This window comes from Boleophthalmus pectinirostris, unplaced genomic scaffold (genome assembly GCF_026225935.1).
Source record: "Boleophthalmus pectinirostris isolate CB_2022bp ecotype Guang Dong unplaced genomic scaffold, ASM2622593v1 HiC_scaffold_8, whole genome shotgun sequence".
Classification (NCBI taxonomy): domain Eukaryota; kingdom Metazoa; phylum Chordata; class Actinopteri; order Gobiiformes; family Gobiidae; genus Boleophthalmus; species Boleophthalmus pectinirostris.
The window spans coordinates 5,442,598-5,462,171 of record NW_026571515.1 but is presented as its reverse complement, the minus strand read 5'-3'; the positions used below and the strand labels follow the sequence as shown (position 1 = coordinate 5,462,171).

Sequence of the window (19,574 nt, the reverse complement as noted above, 5' to 3'; positions counted from 1 at the left end):
AGAAGGACAATAACGTCTTTCCTCTTGACAAAATTCACCAAACATTCTCTTTGTTCCAGCTTTAAATCCTTGATGTCGGGAATCGTTGCCAACACAGAATGTCTGACTCTTCGCTGAATCGGACTCGCACTTCCGGGGTTTTTGCAAACCGTCTAACGTATTCCGATTCCTGACCTAGTCGCTGCAGATAAATAAAATTGAGCGGAGGCACTAGTTGGCGCGAGCCTGACTAGGATCGAGCATCGAATACATGAACCTTCAAGATATTACGATAGTTGTTATAATAGTGTTGTTCATTCAGACCTCCAAACATCTTCCTGGTTTGTGACGTAAGCGTGAACAGAGCCTGTACAGTCCAGTCTTTTTATGCTTCCGTTGTAGGGAGTATTATACCGCTGATGATAACAAGGACTGAGCTGACAGTTTGCTCACATACAAAACAGAGATTGTAGGATGTTCGAGCGTAAATTTTCAAGTTGGAATTCAGAAAATCCAACCCCAAGAACAACTGAAACGCACCATTATTTCGACCTAAAGAGCTGCTTCAAACAGAACGAAAAATACTTTGTTGATCTTGAGGGAATGTTTTGTTTTTTGTTCTGAATGTCTGAAATCATGTACATCAGACAGCAGAAATGTCACAAAGTTGCCGTCAAGTTGAGAGATACTGTACAGCTTCCCCTTTCACCTGGTTCTCCTGTTTATTTAACTCCTTTTGACTTTTCCTCTAGTTTTCAGTTTCATGTAGGTCATTGCGCTTCAACAGTAAAAACAGAGACAGCATCATTTGGTTTGCTCCGGAGATAAACAAGTCCTTATCTACATCTTATCAAAGTCTCACAGTTCCTCTGACACAATTCTTTGTCTTTATCCTAAAACACTTTGGTAGTTAGTTTCCTGTTGATTAATTATTCCTAAAAATGATTTCCACCTCTCCAGGAACGTCTCATCTCGTCTGTTCAGGGTTAAACTGGGCCAATGTTCCCACTCACTTAACACGACAGGCAAAGTGGGTGAAGTGTCTTGCCCAAGGACACATCTACTGTTGTTGAGTGTGGGGTCAGTTTGTGGAATGGGCTGGGAGAAAACCTGAAGCAGTGCCCAAATATTCACAGATTCAAAAGAAATTATAAAGACTTTTTGCTTTCATGGTGTAAGAGTGAGTAACAGCACTGGGTCATCTAAACAGAATAAATAAAATAAATAAAAATAAAATAAAATTAAGTAAAATAAATAAAATAAAATTAAATTAAATTAAAATGTAAATAAATTAAAATTAAATTAAATTTAAATAAATAAATAAATTAAATTAAGTAAAAAAAATAAATACATTAAATTAAAGGAAAAAAATAATTGGGTTAAAATTATATTCAGTATATATAGTATGTAATTTATTTTGCTGTAAATTTTTGTAAAGTTTTGTGATCAATATTCTTAAGCAACCACATCATTTCTGAAACTCTGTAATGAATAGAGGTGGGTTAATATAAGTTTTTCTTCTTTCCACTCCTTTTTGAGAAATGTGCTTTTCTGTTGTTTACGATGTACATGTAGTATGTGTGTGATTATTGTTTCTTTCTTGGCACAAACTCAAAATAAAAATGAATGAATTCAATGCAGATCTTTCCCTCCTGCTTAGGGATGTGCAAAAATATCAGATTATCGATATATTATAGTTCATATTAACTGTGCACAAGTAGTGGGTTAACAAAGAAATAAAAAAGGCTCATTTGGCGTAGAAAGAGCAAGGTTCACTTTATTAAGTGATTAGGACGGTGTTGACAGGCAACCAGCGCAATAACACTTCAAAAATCAATTCCCGGGCTATTCTTGGACTGTACGTTGCATTTCTGGAATCAGCCCAGTGTGGAACCAATAAAGAGCCTCTTGTCTTATCTTATCTGTTAAGATTAGAGCAAACCTGTGGCACCTGGTTTTACAGCAGAGTCTCAGCCAAAAACTGACCTAAAAACCTCACTAGAGTTGTACTACAAACAAGGTGTCTCAATGAAATCAACTAACAAAAGCAACAGCCAGAATCTTAATGAAAAATAAGACAACCCAAACAAAAACAACCGAACAAAAAGGGCGAGCTGGCACACAGAGATCCAGCCGCCCCGAGCAGGCGACAGACAGTTCTTTTGTATACCTTGCCCGACAGGTGGCATCTGGGATCGGTGGGGGCAGAAAGGTGTCTGGCCAGTCCCTGGAGCGATTCGACGATCTGCTCCTGGGCATCTGAGTTCAGGGCTTACGGACTGATCGCAAACCCACAAAAGAAACAAGAGACAACGGGAGCACGAATAATAAAATACCAAAGGGTCGAGGCCCGTAACAGATCAGATGTGATGTGAAATTTTTACTTAGACTTGGACACAGTAACTCACACACCACAAGATATTACAACAAGCTAAATCAGAGATCTCAACCTGGTCCCCGTGAGGCGTCGGTGGGGGCAGTTCATCAGCACAGAAGCAGTTTATGAGGAGCCCAGCCCATATTACATGAGGGTCATTCCACGCCTTTTCAACAAATGGCCCACGCACTTCGATCTCAAAAAAATTGAAAAAAGTGAGGGGAGTATGTGTCCATTTATTAAAAATTGAAGGACCTTCATAAAATACATATGTTTGGTACCATATGAAAGGTCTTTGTCTGATCTTTCAGGAAAAAAAATTTTTTCATCACTACCCACATGCCATAAATTACATGTGAAAATCAGACCATTTTTTTAACAGGGCCCTCACACATAACCTATTTCAAATTTTCAACAGTTGGTGATTTTTTTTTTTTAACAGTCCTAGTACAAATCTTGATTCTCAAAAAAATTCAAGGGTCTCCGACATCTACAAGTAGGTTTAAAAAGCGGCTAAAAATGGTACACCACGGAAATGAACGATTTTTTAAATTTATTTTTAAGTTCATATAAAATGACAATGAGTTGAGATACCAAACTTTCGATAGATGTTATTTGAACACAGAGTAGATGAGCACAAGCCTACAAAATTTCATCCCTGTATGTGTGATACTTACGGAGATATCGAAATGTGAAAACGGCCGAGAAAAAATGACGTGCATTTTGGGCCCGTAAATTGATACATACTCCCCTCACTAAATGAGCTGTAACTTAAAAAGTAATGATCGAAAATGACTAAAATTTCACAGCGTTGGTACATGAGAGTAAGGGACCAGCTGGTAAAATTTTTTAAAAAACATGATGCGTGAGATTTTCTGTAAATTTGATGAAATGGCGTGGAATGACCCATGATCGTTATATCCACAATGCAACGTGTGTATCTGTACAGGCCCATGTGTGACATTGGACACTGTACAGAGATCTGTGATGTCTGTGGTATTGATGTCACTCTAGACTAGGATAAGTAGATTCAGGCGAAGGACCAACATCTCCATGGAGACAAACACCAAATAAGTTCTGGCACACACTGCAACAGCTGAGCCGCTGTAACCAGACCAAACCGCGCTCAGCTTGTGAAATCGGACGAGATCGTACATTCTCAAAGTGCCACATAGACTTTAAGGTACAAAACTTTTCTGGGGGACGGTCCGTAGAGTGACTAGAATTTCAAAATAAAAAACTGAGACCTCCCTGTTTTTTTGGTGGTTGGTAATAATGAAATTGTGAAATGAAAATTGTTACGCAGAGAACATTCACGCTGAACATGTGCACTGGAAAAAATAAAATAAAATCTAGGTAAGTGAAAATGACTTAAATTAACAACATTTTACTTTATTTGCGTCGATTCAACTTGACAAGTCAAATGGAATAAGTGTGTTTTTTCTTAATTCAAGCAACATTTGATTTTTTTTTTTCTCATTTTAAGTGCAAAAAGTTGTTGTTTTTCTTATATTAAGTGTAGCAAGATGTATTTTTATACTTTAAGTACAAAAAGTCTTGTTCCACTGGCAGATCATTTTACTTGTCAAGTGAAATTTACGCAAATCACGATAAAACTTTTTAAATTCAAGTCGTCTTAACTTGGCTAGATTTAGTTTTTTTTGTAGTGTGAGTCAGTACAGTCACATTTTCTTTGTGTTTTGGTTGTTTTTAAGCAGATTTTTTTGTATTTTACCAAATCAAATTAAAATGTATGCATCTCTTTACTGTTGGCGGGGATTAAATGGGTCAAAAATAGGGACATCTGGGACATTTCTTGTATAAAACTGGGACAAATCAGTGGTTTTGGATAAATCCACTGGGACAGGGGACACAGGCTCAAAACTGGGACTGTCCCGGGTAAATAAGGGACGTCTGGTTACACATTAAGGCTCCATCCACACTAGTTCATATTCGAGTTGTTTTCGTTGTGGATGCAGTGTTCGTTCACACTAATCCGATGGAAAACGGCTCCAGAGACGGAACAATCTGGTGCCTCCAGCTCCCACGAATTCATTTGAGTACAGATCTGATCCGGCACCGCGTGGACGCCTGAAAACACTGATACTCTGATGTAGGAGCTCTAGTCACGTCCTTATTGGACCACGTCACTGTGACTTGCGCCTTCCTGATTCGCTGGGTTCGTGACATTGATCATGTGACGCTAATGCCGAAAACAGTTTAAACAAACCAGAGGTAAACGTCTTAAAATCCAGTGTTGTTAAGAACTGAACCTCGGCGTCGCTCCATGAAAAGACTGTATTCACACTTGCCATCTTCCTCGGCTCGAAATCAGCTGCTGTAACTTCAGACACGGTGCTCCACTTCCATGTTTTGAAAACCCACGTAATGTCGTGACGCCAGCCGAGTCATGTGACGAACGTTTCGGGCGGTTTCGAGTTACTGTGTGGATGGGAAGGCTTTGATTGCGGACACAGAAACGACGTGTCTGGAACGCAAATCGTTTCCAATACAGTGATACGGTGATTCATTTAAGTGTTTCTTTCTATCTTCATCAAGACCAAGCCAGACTAAGGCTGCGTTCAGACTGCAGGGCTTAACGCTCAGTTCGGATTTTTCTTGTGAAATCCGATGTTTTTGCGAGGTCGTTCACATTTCCAATTAAATGTGACTTGTATGTGACTCCAGTGTGAACATTAAACGGTGTAAAAGTGTCTCACATGTGACACTGGAGACACGATGACGTCAACCGCAGCGAGCGTCTCTGTGTTTACAGAAGTTGTCCAAACACGGATGCGAGCATTGAGCACCTGGAGATTTTAAAGTTCCTCTCGTACCGGAGCCAGAACATGAACAACTTACTTGTTTTAAGGAGGAGATTAAGAAGGAGAAGGACGAGGTTTTAGGCCGTGGTGTTTTGTGGGACAGTGTCTATTGAAAGGAACGTGTGGATGTGGAGACGTACCCAAGAGTGGTGAGTGGCGATGTGCTTCACTTCAGTGACACAGAGTTCATTAACAATTTTCACCTACTTCAGCGCAGAATAGTGATGTTTGTGGCTTGTTGATAACGTGTAGGTGGATGAATGTGCGTTGGCCGTTCACACTAAAGTCGCATGTCAAAAGATCAGATATGTATCAGTTTCAGGAGCACATATCCAAGTGTCCTGGGTCACATTTGAAAAAATCGGATCTGTGTCGTTCAGACTGTCATTAAAAGATCAGATACAGGTCACATAGGCTACGTTCAGACTGCAGGGCTTAATGCTCAATTCCGATTTTTTTGTGAAATCCGATGTTTTTGCGAGGTCGTTCACATTTCCAATTAAATGCGACTTGTCTGTGACTTCAGTGTGAACGGTAAACGGCCCGAAAGTGTCCCGCATGTGCACTGGAGGACACGATGACGTCAACCCCATGCGTCAACCGCAGCGAGCGTGCTCTGTGTTTACGGAAGTTGTCCAAACATGGACGCGAGCATTGAGCACCTGGAGATTTTACAGTTCCGGTTTCCGCCTGCTTCAGCGCAGAATAGTGACGTTTGTCGCTTGTTGATGACGTGTAGGTCGGACGGATGCGCTTTGGCCGTTCAGACTGAAGTCACAAGTCAAAAGATCAGATATGTATCAGTTTCAGGAGCACATATCCAAGTGGCCTGGGTCGCATTTGAAAAAATTGGATCTGTGCCATTCAGACTGTCATTAAAAAATCGGATACAGGTCACATAGAAGCCAAAATATTGGATTTGGGTCACTTAAGGCTGCAGTCTGAACGCAGCCATAGGGGCCAAAAAATCGGATTTGGGTCACTTCAGGTTGCAGTCTGAACGTAGCCTAAGTTACAGGTCAGATCTGTGGAGAGGTGACCCCACTCAGAATGCCTGTTTTTCTAGGTATTTTTGAGCAATAAAACCACTTGTAGTTGAATAAATAAGTAAATAAGTAGATAAGTAAGGTGGAGTTTTAATGTCATACTATGGAACATTCGAGGCAGAGCAATGATATATGAAAACAAGCAGATGACAGAACCTCCACAAAACATTTTCCACATTGCACCTTTAAGCCATGTTATACGCTGTTACCTCCGCAAAAAACATGGAGTTGTCTTTCTCATTCAGTATTTTTTTCCTTTATTTTAACAACACTTTACATTTTCTACATCATATATAAGAAGCAAAATATACAGAATTAGGCAGTAAAGAAAAAAAAAGTAAATAACTACTAAATATTTTTCGACAAAGCAAAGGGTGGTTACATTGGGGAGTCTGAATACAAGACATTTACCTCTTTTTCAAATGTTTTAACTACATAATTCCTTATAACTTACTTCATACTGTATATTAGATGTCTTATGTTTGTATATAAAATGCAGAATTCATGTTTTTCTTGGTATTTTTTGAGCTATAAAACCACTTTTAGTTGAATAAATGTAAGGTAGAGCTGTTTAATGTCACACTGTGGAACATTTCATGGCAGAGCAATAACGTATCCATAGAAACAAGCAGGTCGAAAAGTTACACAATACACCTTTAAATGTTCTGGGAAGTTTCCAGAAGAATGCGGAGCAATAACAACAGTTTTAGTTGAGTAAATGTAAGGCAGAGCTGTTTAATGTCACACTGTGGAACATTCCAGGCAGAGCAATGATGTATCCATAGAAACAAGCAGGTTGAAAAGTTACACAATACACCTTTAAACGTTCTAGGAAGCTTCCAGACGAACACGCAGTAACCGGATGCGCCCCTGCTCTCTGAAAAAGCGCATGTTCCACAGCTCTTTGGCGGATTCGGTTTCAGCCCGCCCCTTTTATAACCGTGGGGGGCGTGGCTTGGCGGAGGACGTAAAACGGGGGAGGACGTCCGCGTATATAAAGAGCGTCCAGCCCGTGTTTCCGCACAGAAGAAGCAGAAGCTGACACTCGCGGACCTTGGAGGGTTCAATTTACCCAAAACTTCTTTTCAAATGGGCCCCGTCGCCTAGCGTTTACTCCCCCAGCCTCGCCGACTGACTTGAACCGAGTGCTACGGAACATCAAGCACGACCGGACCGCTAAAAGGTGACGTTTGACCCCGCGTTGTCGAGCGATGATCCCGGGTGGGCTTTTAAAATGGTGGGGTCCGATGCTAACCAGCTAGCCTATGCTAACGCCAGGAGGGGGGCTGTTTTCGTAAAGGGTTAAGAAAAAAATAAATAAAAAAGCTCAGTAATTAAAGTTTAACGCTACAGATTTTAGTTGGATCGGTTTGGATGATTTAAAAGAGATGCTGGTGAATAACGGTCACGGTTTTGATCGCGAGTTTGAGCTCGAATTAAATGTTGTTTATTCGTTGTCTTTTGTTTGAGACAAAGTGTTCCTAGAAATGGACAAAGCTGATACTTTTTTTTTTTCTTTTTACTTTTTTTTTTCTATAATAATATTTTTTGTTGATAATTTCTGCAACTTTGTACGCAACTTGTCACGTCTGCTTTAAAAAAAAAAAAAAGACAATAACGTGTAATATATCTTTTTTAAAACGTGATGCATTATAGAATAGCTGTAATTTTTCGTGAATTGCTTTAACTTATAATTAAAACAATGCATTTTATTTATTTATTTTTTACGTATTTCTTTGTATTTTTTACGTTTTTGTCGATATGTCCTATGTTAGATGTAAACACGTGACGTAATGCTGTGAAAACGTGATGTAAATTACGAATATTTTTGTTGGTAATTTTTGCAACTTTGAATGCGATTTTGAACGCAACTTGTCACGTCTGATTTAAAAAAAAAAAAAAAAAAAAAAAAAGACAATAACGTGTAATATAATTTAATAAAACGTGATACTAAATAGAATAGCTGTAATTTTTTTGTCGTTTGTATTAACTAATAATTAAAACAATGCTTTTTATTTACTTTTACGTATTTCTTTGTAATTTTTTTTACGTTGTCCATATGTCCTATAGTTAGATGTAAACACGTGACGTAATGCTCTGAAAAACGTGATGTACGTGCAGCCGATGTTCCCACGAAGCCCCCACCACCCCCATCCCCCATCGTGCATAGGTCCTTTGCACGAGCATCACCAGGAATATAAAAGGTTAAAATGGTTTAGACAATAAATGCGTACGTATTTTTTTATAGGCTAACTCATTTTGTGCATGTTTACAGTTGTGTGCATCGTCTAATTTTACGGTAAACCGTGTCTGCAGCCATTTTTTGACGATCTGTTTATCGTGACAACAGAACAAAAACACAAAACATGCACTCAGTTTGTCAGATTATTATTATTTATTTGCTTTTAATTTGCTTTAAACAAGTCCAAAATATGATGTGAGCTTAGTTTTGCTAGTGGCAACAATTATCTTGATAAAATATTTTCACGATTTGCATCTCACTGTACGATATTTATTGCGGTATTTTATGTAGCTTTACAAAATTGTGAATATGCTATGTTTCTCTTGTCATAATCCAAATAATTAAGAGTTAAAAGTGCTTAATAACTGTTATTTTAACATGTAGATTGGACTGAAAATTTGCGTATTTAAAGATGTGCAGTCTAACTTTTCTGGTTGAGCATCTGCCACCTGCTCGTCTCCATGGAAATGTTATTGCTTTGCGAACAATGTCCCACAGTATTACTTTATTGCATTATTTTGAGTAATAAACGTTAGGGATGTAACAATAACCGAAATATCGTGATATCATATCGTCAAAGTTCTCACAATAATATTGTGGACCATCACAATATATCGAATTATAAGTTTATTTGTTTAAATTCATTGTTATGGTGCAGCAACAGCTAAAAAACTGAGGGAACTACATAGACCAGTTTCAATCCAATCTGCATGTTGAAATTAGGGTTATTAAGCACTTTTAAATCTTAATTGGATTATGACAAGAGAAAAGCGGCACATTAACAGTTTTGTTCACCTCCACAAAAAGAAAATCGCAGTAAATATCGTACCGTGAGATGTATGTCATGAAAATATCGTACAGAGAGATTTTTATATTGTTACATCTCTAATAAACATCTATATTTGCAATTCAAGATGGATACCTGTAATGCCATACTGTGGAACATACTCTGATAAGAATCACAGTAGTATGTACCTCTTTAAGAATGTTTCCTTGTGTATTCAGGTCAATAGGCCATTATAACAAACCTAACAAAGGCTTTTAAACTACTCCATGACTTCATACTACGTCATTCACACGCCCTTATCCGGGTTTATGATGACTCTCTTCACTCTGTTAATATTTACCTCATGTTTTGGATGTTTGTTTCTCTCTCCAGGTTTCCATCCAGTGTTCAGTGACCAACAGTGTAAGAATGGCAGCTATTCCAGCAGGCGGCTCTCTCGTGGCGACCACTGACTACTACCGAAGTACGTCCACCACACACCGTAACCTTACACTTAAAATATATAGATCTTATAGACTGAAACTGGGTCAAATGTGTTTTTATTTGACTGGAATGACCCTTGAGATGCTCAGTTTTGTTTTCGATTGTGTCCAAAAAACACAAAACATTAGTAATACACAGTAAAATACAGTAGACAGAAGACAAAACTTACAGGTTTTCATTACAAAACATACAACAATACAGTGCAACAGTACCTGATTTATTAAAAAAATAAACAAAAACTGAGTATACATTATTTAACAATGATATAAACAAATGGAATAAAAATAGAACAAACTGACTAACTAAACTAAAAATGTGTTCACTTTGAGATTTATTGCATCTGCTTTAGGAAGTATTAAAAACATAATTACTTAAGTGTTAAACATAATGACTGTAGTCGACGGTGTACTTTATGACCTCGTTATTAAATACAATGAAAAAAAGGCGTGGTCGTTGTGTGAAAACGTTTGAAATCCTCTGAATGATTCACGGTATCGATCGCTGGCGTAAATGTGTGTCGGTATGCGGTTGTGTAACCAGAGGGTCGCGGTTTGTGTTTGTGTACGTTCTATCCATCCTCTTTATCCTTCATCTCACTCCCACTCACGCTTTTCTCTCTCTCTCTCTCTCTCTCTGTCATCTCTCCATCCTCCATCTCTCCCTCCTCCCTCCATCCTCTTCTCGGTGGAGGCAGTTTAAACCGGTTTCATCTGAACAGAACAGCCCCTCACTGTACACTCAATGAGTCCAACCGGATTTACACCACACACACACACACACACACATATATATCTATAATACAAACACTTTGGTCCTGTTTTGGGTCCTGTTTTGGGTCCTGTTTTGGGTCTTGTTTTAGTACAGTAGCCCAGTATTAGTCCTTGGGTTTAGTCCTTGGGTTTAGTCCTTGGGTTTAGTCCTTGGGTTTAGTCCTTGGGTTTAGTCCTTGGGTTTAGTCCTTGGGTTTAGTCCTGGTTTCATGTTAATACTCATTTAACACTCTTTGATCCTGGTTTAGTTCTGATGTAGACTGTTTTTAGTCCTGTTTTAGGCCCTGGTTTAGTCCTAGGTTTGGTCCCTGGTTTAGTCCTAGGTTTGGTCCCTGGTTTAGTCCTGGGTTTGGTCCCTGGTTTAGTCCTGGGTTTGGTCCCTGGTTTAGTCCTGGGTTTGGTCCCTGGTTTAGTCCTGGGTTTGGTCCCTGGTTTAGTCCTGGTTTCATGTTAATACTCATTTAACACTCTTTGATCCTGGTTTAGTCTTGTTTTAGTCGCTGGTTTAATCCTTGGTTTAGTCCTTGGTTTGGATCCTAGTTTAGTCCTGTTTTGGGACCTGGTGTAGTCCTCTTTTTGGGTCCTGGTTTAGTCCCTGGTTTGGACCTGGTTAAATCTCAGTTTTCATGTTAACACAAATTTAACACACTTTCTGATCCTGGTTTAGTTCTGATATAGACTGTTTTTAGTCCTGGTTTTCATGTTGACACACATTTGATCCTGGTTTAATCTTGTTTTAGCCCTGGTTTAGGTTCAGTTTTAGTCCTAGGTTTGGTCCCTGGTTTAGTCCTTGGTTTAGTCCCGGTTTTCATGTTAACACAAATTTAACACTCTTTGATCCTGTTTAGTCCCTGTTTTTAGTCCCTGTTTTGGATCCTGATGTAGTCCCTGGTTTCATGTTAACTCACATTAACATTTTTTTATCCTGTTTTAGTCCTTTCTTTGGGTCCGTGGTCTGGTCCGTGGTCTGGTCCGTGGTCTGGTCCGTGGTCTGGTCCGTGGTCTGGACCGTGGTCTGGTCCGTGGTCTGGTCCGTGGTCTGGTCCGTGGTCTGGACCGTGGTTTCATGTTAACACAAAATTAACACACTTTGATCCTGGTTTAGTCCTGTTTAGTTTTTAGTCCCTGGTATAGTCCCGGTTTTAGCCCCGGTTTTAGTCCCAGTTTTCACTCTGTTTCTCTGTGTTCTCAGGGCGCATTGGCTCGACGTCCAGCAGCAGCTCGTGTGGCAGTTCGGAGTACAGTGGAGAGGTCATCCCCCACCATCCAGGTATCGCTCCAACGCACCCACAAAAACACCACTATCATCTCATTAACTGAATTTTAATTATAATTAGGATTACTGTGATAACAAATTTTGATGTGCGATATATTGCTGAAGTAAACAGAGACTAAAAATGATAATGTCAAGACAGTAAATCAGAATTATCCCCCAAAAAATTACTCTAAATGTACAATATTGTTGAAATAATATGAGCTGCGATAAACAAGTAAATGAATGCAACAGTTAAATAACACTCTACAGCTGAAAAATGACCAACATTTTCCCACTAATACAAAAGAAATTGTCCACCATGATAAATAAATAATATCTGTTATGTATTAAACAATAAGTCGAAATAGTTTTTATAATGACAGGCCTGATTATAAATGTAAAAAGAGAAAGTTAAAAGTAAAAATCTTGTGTCATAAATTACCGTGTTGTGTCATAAGTCTCTGGTGCTTTATGTCTCCAGAGCTGCTGTGCCATATCTGGGGGAGCTCCATATTTGCGGAGTATTTTGTTTCTCCTCTGACTCGGCGTCTCCTCGGGTTTAGTCACCGCTCTGTGAATCCCACACGTGTCATTACCACATTACCGCTGAGTTTACTTACTCAATTTGACAAAAAAACATCTAGAATTTTACTTCTTTTACAGCAGAAGTGACATAACGTGGCACCCATAATCTTAACGATGCACAATAGACTTTTACTACACTTTTACTTTATTACATGAAGGTTTTAACAGTCAGAAACGGTCGCCTTTTTTTTTCCTCATAAATTGCCTCTGCATTTCTTACATTTACCATTGAGCGACCTACGCAAGATTTGACAGAAATATGACCTAGTTTCACATTTATAATTTCACTTCCTTTGCTTCAACATGACCATAACGGTTACCTAGCAACCGTAACGAAAACGATGCACAACAGTCGTTATAAATTAGTCATAATATATTACAACATCTGAATTTTTTTTACATGAATGTTTTAACTGTTAGAAAAACGGCTTCTTTCTGCATACCATTTTTTTCAGACTATAAGTCGCACCAGCCAAAAAATGCACAATGAAGAAGAAAAAAAACATATAAGTTATATTTTGGGGAGGAAATTTATTTGATAAAATCAGCAACCAGGAACCGACATTTCATCTTAAAAGTCAAGTTCTACTAAAAACAGTAGAACAGAGAACAACAGACTGTAAATGTCACATAATTATTAATTATTAATCATATAATTTAATTTTGGATGAAATTAAAAGCTTTCAAGTGTGCCCTATAGTGCAGAAAATACGGTAGCTTTTATTCTGATTTTAAACAGATTTGCACACAGAATGGCTGGTTTTTGTGTTTGTTTTTTCATATTTGAGCTTCATATTTGCTCAGATTTGTACATAGACTCACTTTATTGCAATTACTTTGACACGGAAACTCGCACGTCACAATTTTTCGCAATGGCAAATATTAAAAGCGATGTAGAAATGGTAAGAATGCGTTCCAAATAAGTATCTCCTGAAAATCTGCCCGTACATGTGCGTCTCTGGGGAGCGTCGGTTCATCTTGACCTAGTTCCGGAATAACTTTGGCTCCGACCTTTGGCACACTTTTTCTGTCACGCAGCCAGACGCTCCGCAGGCTTCAGTGTAGGATTCCCCCTCAGGCTCAGTCCGGGGCATTCGATAAAACGGGTTAATAAACGACTAAACGTGTCATGTTTTACGCCTGGAAACACAAAGTCAATAGTTACGGTGCGTTATTGCCAAAAAAAAAAACGCGGGACTCTTCGTGTTCAGTGTGGAACGATCACAAAGCTGCAGATGCTCTACCGGAAAAGTTACACGGTGTATCTTTAAGTTCACGTCGTCTTCTGGTGAACGCAGCATTTTAATGTCTAAACGCATGAGGTGAAGACTTTACCAGAGGATAAAAATATTGAGACATAATGAAAATGAACTGAAACTGTAATAATCTACGTACAGAAATGGGAAAGGCAGGTTTATTTGTAAAGCACAGTTCGTACACAAAGGACATTTTATTCTCTGGCTTTTAACATCGCTTGAGTTGTGTGGTCCTCTGTGTTTTTATTTTTTGTTTTTTTTATTGTATTTTTATGTTTTATTTATTTTTATTTTTATTTATTTTTATTTAATTTATTTTTATTTAATGTATTTGACTGGGTTTATTATTTTAAACTGCTGAAATAATCATACTAGTCTTATTTCTATAGCACATTTCAGTTTCCAAAGTGATAAAATACATAATAACAATAAAATTATGAAATAAAATGGAGAATTCAAAGTGCTTTACAGAATAAGAAAGACATTAAAATCACAAAACAAACAAATGGAAATTAAATTCAAAAAGAGAGAGAGACATTAAATGAGAGAGAAGAGTGCAGAATAAATTTTTTTTAGTTAATCGAACCGTTTTCTCATCTTTTTTCTTTTTCTCATCTTCAGGAAGACTGTCCCAGGTTTTAGCGGCAGAAAATACATACCTCGATACGGTGATCTTACCATTCAATAAAAAAATAAAGGCTAAATCATGGCTGTGATACTGAAAGTCTTTGTTAAACCACTTCTTGTGTAAAGTGAAGATGAAACACGCCCAATTTAATCATCAAAACAGTGAAAATGTCAAACGTGTCGCATAAATGAGTTTCCTTCCTCTGAACAAGCAGCCCACGATGTTGATACTGTATTATGACATTAAACGATACCTGAGTCCTGGTTCGAGTCAGGACCTGTGCTAAAAAATAATGGGGTAGTCTTTACTTAAAATAAACAACCTAATACAATTTTAAATGGTTTTATTTTATATTTTGCATTTTCACAAAGAGACACAGTGAGCTGACGCGCTGCTGTGCTCAGAGCGTCAGTGTCCTAGAACAAGTCCATACTTTTCTGGACCTGTCTGTAACTGTTTTAGATTATTTTAGATTACGTTTTTGCAGCATTGGTTATTTCAAGTTTCATTTCCTGTTTCTCAGTTTCCTTTTATTGCGTCACGATCTCAGCAGCCGCGCAGTAAAGGAAACTTCAGAATGTTAAAGCTGTAATGAAACTTGAAAACGTGTATTTTAAATTAATCTAAAACGTCCCTTCTTGTTCTTTAAAGCTGCACAGTAATTTCTTGGTTGGAGTCCTTCACCTGCTCGTTTCTATGGATCTGTCGTTAAGTCGTTTTTTTTAACCTGATATCTCTGGTGTGTTCGCAGGTCTCCCGAAGCAGGACTCGGGTCATTGGTGGTCCAGTTTCTTCTTCGGGAAACAGCCTGGGATGACCCCGCTCACGGAGGAGGCACAGCAGAAGTGAGTAACTCTAGACACCGACTCGAGGCTCAGGGCAGTGGACGAAGGGACAAAGGGGTCTGTTGTCCCGGGTTTTAGGCAGGGCTGGGGATCATTTTTAGAAGTTGCCGATACGATACATGCCTTGATACAGTGAGCTTTCGATACGATTCAATAAAAAATAAAGGCTAAATCATAGTTGTGACAAAAAAAAAGTCTTTGTTAAACCACTTCTTGCGCAAAATTTATATGAAACACAAACATTTAAATCATCACAACGGTGAAAATGTCAAATGTGTCGCAGAAAAAAAAAAAAATTCCTTCCTCTCTAAACAAACAACAAAGCTGTAGTGCTGAAAATACACCTAAAAATACTCTTGGTGATATATCGAAACAGCAGCCCACGATATCGATACAGGGTTCCTACGGTGTCTTACAAAAATCTTAAAAGCATTGAATTTATGAATTTGGAAATAATAACCTTTTAAAATTTTTATTACTGGGTCTTAAAATTTGTGATGTACGTAACTTCTCCGTATTGCATTTCTCTTCAGAAGTTTAATTTGTCAGCCGCAATTATTTGGTTAAATGACGTCGCCTAAATAAAGAGCGGCGGAACCAATAATTGAGAACGAGTCAAAATCCTTTGAACGCGTCACTGAAGATCACTCGCTACAACAACACAAGCAACAAGCTCAGCAGAAGGATGTAAAATCACAGAAAATCTCAGCAGAACACAAAGTTTGACTAATGCCGTTGCTTTTGAACGTTGGTTTTGTTACCGAGCAACACTCTACTCCCCAGATTCCTTTTGTTTGAGAAATAAATGAGTAACTCTGAAGTAGGCTGTGAAATGGGTATTAAGTTTTATATAAATGGTCTTAAAAAGTCTTGAATTAAACTTGAAGTAGCCTGTAGGAACCCTGTATCATTAAACAATACGATATATCGATATTTTAATATTTTTGCACACCCCTTGTTTTAGATGCTCAGAATTTCACCCTTTTCTTAAAGGTTGTATGGAGGATTTTTTGTTTGTTTTCAAATTGTAATGGCATTTTAAACTTTCACTGACAGAGATGCAACAGCCTTGTAATTATGACCAAAAAAGAAAAGAATGAAAATTGATCAACTGTGGACGTAGTGAGGCCAGAGAAACATCAGCCAATAGAAAACGAGGCTGCCTCATTTTCTATTGGCTGTTAGGTTGTCAATCAATCTCCCTACGTTTCTAGTGTAACTGACTCGCCGGCGCTTGGGGATTACGTGGTTTATGCAGCGGTTTTTAGAGGCTTTTTTTAAACTGTAGCTTCCTCGCATTTTGCACAAAGTTTGTTGCGATGGCGGATGAGAATCCACGACCAGTTCGCCGCAAGAGAAAGTCCGTTTTTTGAGGTCGCTGAAAAGAAGAAAAGTGGAAAGGAGCGAAGACAAACTGAGGTGATTCTTGGAGGATTCCTTCCAGCGATGGCGCGACTGAAGCAGACAAAGGGTCTAAAAAAGGTCGCTAAATTATTTCTGGCCAGGTCACTTCAACAGTAATTCTGAACGTGCAGTGGCTGTAAACAAACGTGATTTCTAGAGTAAAGAGGTGGGAGGAGATGTTTCTACTGAGGGAGCTGTGGAGGAGGAAGTCACGGATGCACATTTGAAAAGGGACTGTCGCTGTATTTCTTTTCCCTTTTAAAAAAATAAAAATAAAAAAATCTATACAACCTTTTCTTATGACTTTATATTAGAGGGGGGCCCATGTGAAGCTTCTTGCCCCATAGGCCCTTAAATATCTGTCACTGGGCCTGTTAAAATGACATTTGCATATCTAAACAAAAAGAATACAGACTTTTAATCAAGTAATTTATATTAAAAATTGGGTCAAAACTAAAATAACAGTAGTTTTACCAGTCTCTTGTGTGTTCTCTTTTATGAATAGTAAAACTGCTCATTATCAGTGTTTGATTTTAAGATTCTGAAGATCAAAACAGCATTAAAAACCAGAGAAAACAGCCGTTGATGATTGCTCAGTTTGTGTAGGCGTAATTTTTAAAGCAGCGTGTTCCACCTCAAACCACAGAAGGGACCAGCTGTGAGTCAGAGTTCCTCCTTCAGTATCACTTCCTGAGGGTGCAGTTTCCCATTTTAGAACAGAATTTTGATGACTTGGGACGAAGGGCGGGGTCGGAACACAGCGTACACTTGGATTTATAAGTGTTTGACCAGAAAACTGCAGTAAAAAAATGACCAGGAACTGTAGATGACTCTTTAAAACGCCATATACGCAGTTAATTAGTTAAAGGCAGATTTAGTGTTTACTTCCACTGAATAAAATAACAAATAATACCATAAATTATCATTGGCTCTTACTCTAGTCTTGATTTTGGATGAGGACCACTTGTACTATTCAAGAATTGGGCAAAAATGTACCTAATTATGTTAAAAGTGTATTGTAGGGTTTGTCAAATGCTTTTCTCCATGGAAATGTTATTACTTTTTCTATAATGTTTCAAAGCAGTTCAGTATCTTTCTGTCTTCTTGGAGACCAAACCAGACCAAGTTACAGGTCAGATCTGTGGAGAGGCAACCCCGCTCATGCAGAATAACTGTTTTTGAGTTATTTTTGAGCTATAAAACCATCTGTAATTGAATACAAGTAAATGTAAACATAGAGCTATTTAATGTCTTACTGAAGAAACAAGCAGGTGGGAAAAAAAGAAAAATTACACAATGCACTTTTAATATATTAATAAAATAAGATATATTCAGTACATTTTTTAGTATCTGGGTTTCATATTTTTGTACAACCCCTAAGTGTTTGATTACCCAACTCAAACTGTACCACATACATGTCATATTTAATCATGTTTGTGCAGTAAAAGTAACAGAGCAGTAAAGGTAAAAGTAACAGTGTAGTAAATGTAGAAGTAACGGGGCAGTAAAAGTAAAAGTAACAGGGCAGTAACAAAAGTTGCAGTTGCAGTAAAAGTAGTTAGTAGCAGTTAGGGGTGTGCAGAAATATCGAAATATCTATCTTATCGTTTAATGTGGTGATACAGCACCACGCGATATCGATACTGTATCGATTATACAAGTTTATTTTACTAAATTATTTTGTTACAGCTACAGTTTAATTGTTTGTTCAGAGGAAGAAAACTCGATTATGCGACACTTTTGACATTTTCACTGTTTTGATGATTAAAATGTTTGTGTTTCATATGAACTTTGCACAAGAAGTGGTTTAACAACGACTTTTAGTATCACAAACATGATTTAGGCACTATTTTTATTGAATTGAAATGGAACGTATCGAATAGAAAGTGCACAGTAACGAGGTTTGTATCGTATCAGCAACTTCTTAATGATGCACAGTCACAGTACAGTAAAGTAAAGTAAAAGTATAGTAAAGTAACAGTACACTAACAGTCTCTTCTCTTCTCTCAGGGCGGGGGTCTCGGGGGTCGTGACCAACGGGCAGATCACGTGCGTCGCCCGGGAGATGGTGATGAGGAGGCAAGTGAGCGAGAGCAGCGAGGCGGGGGGTCCCACCTCACCCTGAACCACCCCCAACACCCACCCCTCCCCACCCAGCACCCACCCACCCGCAGCACCCACGGCAGACCAGACCAGACCAGACCAGACCAGACCACCGCCCAACGCTAGGTGACGGGACAACAGCCCAGAAACTACCTTTTTTGTTTTGTTTTTTTGTTTTGTTTTTTTATATCGTCAGTAGTATAGGCTGCGTTTTTTTGGTAACCCCCATGTTTTTTATTGACTTGCCAAAAGTTAAAGAAGAAAAAAAATTAAAATAAAAAATAAGTTGATATTTTGTAACATTTGTACTGTTCTCACTGTTTACACATGCCTTCGTTGAACATGCCACATTTTTCACCTTGTGATGATAATAAAGAGTAGACCGTGCAGCCTGATCACGCTCCCGACTCCTTTTGTTCACAAATGCACCACAGATTTTTACTTTGAGTCATAATTTGCTGTGACATACCACTAGGGGTGTTCTACGTGCATTTTTATGGTGGAATGTTTAGCAGTTGCCATGGAGATGTAGTTTACACATCAACAAGCACAGACAAAACGGAGCTTCTAACAGTAGTGCTTTCAGGGCCTGTTTACACGAGAACACTTGAGGGTAAAAATGACTAAATATTTATTGGAAGTGCCTTTCATGTAGACTGTGAAGGTGTTTTTGGGGCTTAAAAACACAAAAATGTAAAATAAAGAGTTGAATACACTCCACCGTAGTGTTTGTCTACCCTGGCCAAGACGCAAAACTCTGGTCAGATCTGCTCAGGTCACGTACACGTTTACGTCACATGCATACAGTACACAGAAACAAACATGTCGGATCTTCAAGCTGAATCCGTGTATCATTCATTCATCCGTTTTTCAATATAAAACCAAAAATAAGAAAATTTTATAATTTGTCTCCAAAACCAAAATGAAAACATGGATAATGATTTGTTTTTTCAGTTTTTGATTTTGTGTTTAAATGAATAATAGAAAAA

General features: G+C 38.3%; 1 protein-coding gene across 1 annotated transcript; it reads left to right on the top strand.

The window, feature by feature from the left end:
- The first annotated feature begins 7,238 nt into the window (after positions 1 to 7,238).
- On the top strand, positions 7,239 to 18,980 carry ppdpfb (pancreatic progenitor cell differentiation and proliferation factor b). Its single transcript, XM_055165720.1, has 5 exons — positions 7,239 to 7,410; positions 9,629 to 9,719; positions 11,702 to 11,779; positions 14,985 to 15,078; positions 18,493 to 18,980. The coding sequence occupies exons 2-5, from the start codon at positions 9,665 to 9,667 to the stop codon at positions 18,605 to 18,607; spliced, it is 342 nt and encodes a 113-aa protein (XP_055021695.1). The 5' UTR covers positions 7,239 to 7,410; positions 9,629 to 9,664; the 3' UTR covers positions 18,608 to 18,980.
- The last annotated feature ends 594 nt before the right edge of the window (positions 18,981 to 19,574 follow it).